At 33.5% G+C, this 6,686-nt stretch overlaps 1 protein-coding gene across 1 annotated transcript; it reads right to left on the bottom strand.

Moving 5' to 3' along the window:
- Positions 1–2,501: 2,501 nt before the first annotated feature.
- On the bottom strand, positions 2,502–6,095 carry LOC107026184 (probable serine/threonine-protein kinase PIX7). The gene is made up of 6 exons (XM_015227062.2): positions 5,803–6,095; positions 4,418–4,755; positions 4,166–4,301; positions 3,839–3,972; positions 3,635–3,758; positions 2,502–3,243 (listed from the first exon to the last, which is right to left on the bottom strand). Exons 1-6 carry the CDS (start codon positions 5,936–5,938, stop codon positions 2,789–2,791), a joined length of 1,323 nt encoding a protein of 440 aa, XP_015082548.1. The 5' UTR covers positions 5,939–6,095; the 3' UTR covers positions 2,502–2,788.
- Positions 6,096–6,686: the final 591 nt, after the last annotated feature.

Below are 6,686 nucleotides of genomic sequence, written 5' to 3'. Positions count from 1 at the left end.
TTACAATATAGCCTAAACAAATAATTTTATTTTTTTTCCTTTTTTTTTCGTTCACACTTATTTCTTTTTATTTCTCTTTTTTTTTACACAAAAAATGAAATAAGCATAAGAAACTTAAATAATAATAATCAAAGAAGTCAAAAAATAATATCTGCGAAAAAGATCAAAAACATGATTCTTTAAATATTAAAATAAAAAACATTGATTTAATATTAATTTTATCACTTTTGCAACGGTAGGAGTGTATATGAATCACGGTAGGAGTGTATATGAATCATTTTTTACGGTAAAGAATATATATGAGTCAATTTTGTAACGGTAGAGGCATATATGAACCATTTTATAACGAAAGATTTATTAGTTCTAAACGACAAAGTTGAGAAGTATATCAGACTTTTTTTCCTTCTTTCTATAATTTTTCCAGAATATCCAAGGTGTTCATGAATTTTTTTTTACTATTGTTTGCAGTTCTGTACTTGGATAGCTTAAGTTTACTAATCTTTTTTTTTCTTTTTAGGGAAAATGATCTAATAAACCCCTTAACATTGTCGTTAGAGCTGATATACACTCGTTCTGAAAGTAGCTTTTATATACCTTATTATTATACAAATGACTCATATATACTATTTTTCTATTACGGAAGTGAAAAAAAATCCATATAGGGCTGGTTTCATCCTTTTCACATGTTTTTCTTCTTTTTTTTTACTTTTTTAATTCCATGGCTAATTTGAATTTATTATTTTGATAGTCATATTTATTCTTTCACTTATTTTATTAAAATTTTAGGACATCTACTGTAGATGTCTTATTTTTTTTACATATATAAAAACTAAATTACAATATAGCCTAACCAAATAATTTTAGTTTTTTTTTCTTTTTTTTTCTTTCACACTTCTTTTTTTTTATTTCTCTTTTTTTTACCCAAAAATAAAATAAGCATAAGAAACTCAAATAATAATAATCAATTAAGTCAAAAAATAATATGTGTGAAAAAGATCAAAAACGTGATTCTTTAAATATCAAAATAAAAAACATTAATTTAAAATTAATTTTTTCACTTTTGTAACGGTAGGGGTGTATATGAACCATTTTTTACTGTAAGGAATATATATGAGTGAATTTTGTAACCGTAGAGGCATATATGAACCATTTTATAACGAAAGATTTATCAGTTCTAAACGACAAAGTTGAGAAGTATATTAGATTTTTTTCCCTTCTTTCTATAATTTTTCCGGAATATCCAAGGTGTTGATGATTATTTTTTTTTTGAAAAACAAATTAATATTAAGCAAACTAAAAATCTTAAAAGACATTGAATTGAAATTATGGTCTAACATTTCGTAAATTTATCGCAATATTTAGCCCATAAAAATGGAAAAAATATGAGCAAACATTAGACCAAACATATATGAAAATACAAAATTCTTCCTCTCTTCTCTGAACTAAAGATATTGAGTTTGATTAAACCTGTAGCTCTTTCCGTACTAGATATTTGCTAATTGTTTGATTATTTCTATTCTAACATGTTGCTTGAGTGCTTGAAAAGAGTTCAAAGAAGGCATAATATATAAACGTGCTATTTAATTTAGCCTCAATCAGTATCTATGTTCTTCAATGTTAGATGTGCACAAACAGACACTACAACAAAAATAACTTTAGCAGTACATATTAATATTTGATAAAGCCTTTACCGATATTACTTAATTGTCAATGGATCCAGTTCTTTGTAGGCTTTAGGAATATTTATAAAGACGGCTAAATGCCGCTAAAAAAAAATATGTTTTTAGCGGTATTTAAGCTATTTGATAATTAATTACCACTAAAAATCATTTTTGATGTAGTGAGACACTTAAACTTATATGAAATTGAACATATAGACACGCACATTCGACATGACAACCGTAGAACGCATGTGTCTACTTGTTCAACTTTATACAAATTTAAGTGTCTACTTGTACTCATCCAAAATTAAAAAACACAGATGTCGGCATGTTTATGTATTATACCTTCAAAGAATATATTAAAGTAAATTTTGATATATTGGAATATATGTATCAATAGTGAGTATTCTTTAGGCCATGAAGTCATCTATAAAGTATGATAAAAAGGTCAAATAGTGCAGATTCTGCAAACAAATAATTCTGCATTATCATCTTTTATTAAGATGCAGATTCTGTAAAAAAAAAAAAAACTACTTTACACACACACCGGTCAACGAATCGAGTCAATCAATCAATAAAATGACTATGCATACACCATAAATTAATAAGCTGGATCGACTATATGAATCCTCTATATTCATGCATCTTACTCTATTTAGGCTCATTTTCATTCCGAAACTGAATAACATGTCCAAAAAAGCATTGTATGTGCTCTCGGAAGCTAGAGATTCTCTAACTCTCACACGTATACTTTAAATGGCGTTTAGGTCTCTAACAAGACGAAAGAAGACTCATGACAACCAATTGAAAACTACCAAATGAATAAAAAAGACAGTTCAGTGCATCAAGCATTCCGTGTTTTCAAGTAGGAGGCAGGGAAGGGCCTCATCACAAGGGGGGTAAATATAGGCAGTTCACCCAAACGCAAGCATCAGTGGTTGTTTCTACAACTACGGATTTCACTTTTCGATAAGAGGAAAATGAACTACCTCCTCAAATTCTATTCGTAGCCTCATCAAATATCAAAACACACATTATAATAAAGCCTTGTTTGTTTGTTCAATTTCCAAATCTAGTTTGGAGGTTTCATTTCCTACTATATAGATTCGGAGAAAACGGAGAATGCATTATTTACAATGTTGCCTACCAGAGTGTAATGGAGAGCCTCTGATACTCCTGGAATGATTGAAGGTAAGTTGTTGCATTCCGTCTAGTTTCTTCTTTCGTCTTCCTGATTGTGTTAACCGAGAATGATTTGATAATATAGCGAGATCATTGAGGTCTTGTAGCGGAGTAAGAGCCTTAACAATCTCGTCCATGGAAGGACGAGATTTAGAATCCCTGCTTAGGCAAATGTAAGCTAGCTGTGAGATCTTTTGCACTCCTTTAACGGAGTAATTTAGCTCCAGACGAGGGTCCACGAGTTGATAAAACTTCCTCTTGTCAGCTAAATATGGTTTTGCCCATGCTACAAGATTTTGTTCTCCACTCGGGCGCTTTTTGTCCATAGACCTCCTACCTGTTAAAATCTCCAACAGCACAACTCCAAAACTGAAAACATCGCTCTTTGCTGTCAAATGTCCTGATGAAAAACAAGAGAGATTGACACATCAGGTGTCGCTATTCTTAGATCAAGAAGTCGTGAATGTTGTGAGAATACGAATAGGTACATAAAAAATGTGCTCTCAGGTAGTCACATACTTTAACATGGTATCAGAGTAGACAAATGTCCTTAAGTCGAGTCCTGACTCCAACATTATCAAAAAGGATTTTCACGTGTTTGGCCGATGAAAAAGAATCAGGCTGGCACGTGAAGTGGTCACACACTTCAACAGTGAAGACCTATGTACTCAGAATATCTTGAACATGTTTCCGATTAAGATATGTATCTTACATTCAGGACAATCATATAATATCATATCGATCTTTTATGCATAAGAAAAAGTAAAGACGATATACGAGAGTTTTTCTACCTGTCATCACATATTCTGGAGCAGCATATCCATAAGTTCCTACAACCCTTGTAGAAACATGTGTTTTGTCACCCTGAGGACCAGCTTTAGCAAGGCCAAAATCCGAAAGCTTAGCATTATACTCCTGCAGAATTCATATTAGCGTTGGAATCCCGGGGATAAAGGTATTAGACAACAAAATTTGAGATATTGCTGCTCACATACCGAATCAAGTAAGATATTCGATGTCTTGAAGTCTCTATAAATGACAGGTTCAGAGCCTCCGTGGAGAAACGCTAAGCCTTTGGCTGCACCAAGAGCAATTTTTAACCTGTTTGACCACGGGAGAGGTATCGTCCCTTGAACAGTTTTAACAGACAATCATCAGTAGCATTTTTTACTACAGAAGTACAAAATCAGATAGAATATAAGCTAAGCTAATTGATCATATTGTTTTTCGCGGTGTCCATATGTTAGCGAGGACACGTTGTAAGAGGTATGCATTAATAAGACCAAATGTTTCACAACGCAGCGAGAAATCATAGAACTCACTTCTGAAGAGATGGTTTTCGAGGCTTCCACGAGTCATAAACTCATAAACAAGAAGCCTTTGGTCATCTTCGATGCAATAACCAATTAACTTGACAAGATTAGGATGATGAAGCTGTCCAAGGAAGTCTACTTCTGCCTGCATTAAAATTCATTACGATTATCCATTGCATACACCGGACTTAACAGTCTTTTGCTTACTCTATTCGACTCATTTTTTACTACTAACCACGAGCAGATAGTCTACGTACTAACCACCCATTCTCTATGACCTTGAAGACCATCCGGTTTCAAGCTCTTGACAGCAACCGTAACCCCAGAACCGGGCTTTGCTGGTGCTGTTCCATTCTCCTCTATCCAGCCTTTGAATACATATCCAAATCCACCTTCACCAAGAATGCTATCGGGCCTGAAGTTCCCCGTTGCAGATTTTAGCTCGTGAAATGTAAACTGAAGCAGCTGCCGCTGCACTTTGTTCTCTGCAGCTGGTGGAAGCTGTGTTGGTGGATCAGTAGGGGTATCTGATGACACTCTAGCTTCATCTGGTACACACATCTCCCGGTTGCTAGCGTTGAGATACCGAGTCTCTGTAGCTGCACTTGCAAAATAGATGACTATAAATATTTCATAAATCTCTCAATCGACATACAATCAGACCTCTCTACAACAATATTTCACTATAACGATCAAATTTTTCTGGAACCGGTTTTTTAATGTTATGTTATGTTATATGTTCTCTATAACAACATTTTGCTACAACAACCAAAAAGACATTAGAACAAACAACGTTATGATAGAGAGACTTGACCGTACTACATGAGAATTGAACTCACACCTATTACCTCGGAGACTCCAACCCGATGCCACTACACTACAAGACATGGATGAAGGGAGTGAACCTAAATACTCCATTAACTTCAGTTTTTCCATTAAACAAAAGAAAATGAGTGACTTTTTGTGAAAAGAAGTATCACTTGAGTGACGTTCTGTGAGAAAATCCATAATTGAGTGACTTTGAAATTATAAAAGAAAGTTGAGTGACTTTCTGTGTTTGAGTGACGATATGAGATATTAACTCGTTGTTTTGCGAATAATCTCTTAATAAACAATCAATTTTAAAGATGGTCATCAAGCAGGGGAAATCCAGCAAAAACAAGAAGACTAACAAGATAACACTATACTTCGATTTTGCCCTTCTAAAAAGGATCATCGGCTCTAAAAATTCCATCTCCCTCTACCAAAAATATTTCGAAAAAAAGTAGGCATACGGCGTACAAAAAAAGTTCACACACTTATAAAGATAGGGTGTATGTCCAAACCATATCGCTCCATTTAAGCTCGTCTCAGTGCAATACTAAATATTTTGTATATATAGAAATTGGCAAATGATTTAAAGATCAAGCCTATATATATAACCACTAAGCATGTAACTCAGTACACTAAGCTCCCTCTATGCACACAGAGTCTGAAAAGGGCCAGATAGACCACAAGGGTCTGTTATACGCAGTCTTAACCTGCATTTCTACAAGAGACTGATGATCACGTCTGATGACATGACAACAATTTTATCAGTTATGTTATTGTACTTCGAATTACTTGAAATATGAAAGTTATAATTAGCAAATGAGAAAAAAGAAAACCTGCATCATAGACAAGACTAGTTCTTGGAATTGAATTAACAGAGTGTTTAGAATCAGAGGATCCTCCAATAACATTACTGAGCCTAAGAACAGCCCAACAACCACAATTCTTCTCCTTTTTCTTCTCCTTCTCCATGAAGAAAGAAAATTTTTTTACTAATTAAGAGAAAATAGAGATGGGGAACAAAGAAAAGATTCACCATATATGGTATTAATAAAGGAATAGAGAGAGAAAAAGATACCAGGACAGAGTCAGAGTCAGAGCAGAGCCAGATAGGAGCAAGGGGTTCATTCAAATTCTTTTCATTATAAAATTACACCGTTAAATTTCTTTTACAAAAATAATAATGTATGTATATACAACAAATGTTGAATTCTCTTACCTTCTTTGTGTGATTATTTTTTTATATTATTTTTTGTTAATTGAAAATTCTGATTTCGCCGCCACGAGAGAGGGAGTAATGAATTCTTTTGTTTGTTATTGTTAGGTGTGAGAGATTGAGGGCATCATTCATCATTCATCATTCATCAACATCATGGCAGTGTGTACAAAAAGAGCTTTTTCTCCTATTGCCTTTTTTTGTGGGGAATGCCATCCTCTTCACCCCCACCCCCCCACCCCACCCCCCTGAAAGAACAGTTGAACAAGTGAATTAGTAAAAGGGGTAGTGAGTTGTTTGTGACAATCACAACTCTGCTACTAATAAATATTTTCCTCCATTTTAAGTTACGTGATATCGTTTGATTTGTTATTAAATTTTAAAAAGAATGGAAGATTTTTGAGAAGAACATTTGATATAGGTATTATACATAAACGGATAAACATGTCTTTTAATTTGATTTCAATTGATATTTATATCGCTCAATTTTAGATGTGTACAAAT

Source organism: Solanum pennellii, chromosome 7 (genome assembly GCF_001406875.1).
Source record: "Solanum pennellii chromosome 7, SPENNV200".
NCBI classification, from domain to species: Eukaryota; Viridiplantae; Streptophyta; class Magnoliopsida; order Solanales; family Solanaceae; genus Solanum; species Solanum pennellii.
The sequence above is the reverse complement of the archived record's forward strand: the minus strand, read 5'-3'. Positions and strand labels throughout refer to the sequence as shown.

Bases quoted from the DNA above. Each gene is read 5' to 3' on its own strand.
- LOC107026184 (XM_015227062.2), bottom strand. From the start codon at position 5,938: ATGGAGAAGGAGAAGAAAAAGGAGAAGAATTGTGGTTGTTGGGCTGTT. The intron at 4,756-5,802 runs GTTTTCTTTTTT...TTGCAAGTGCAG, and splicing joins TAGTCTTGTCTATGATGCAG to CTACAGAGACTCGGTATCTC. The intron at 3,973-4,165 runs GTGAGTTCTATG...AAACTGTTCAAG, and splicing joins CGAAAACCATCTCTTCAGAA to GGACGATACCTCTCCCGTGG.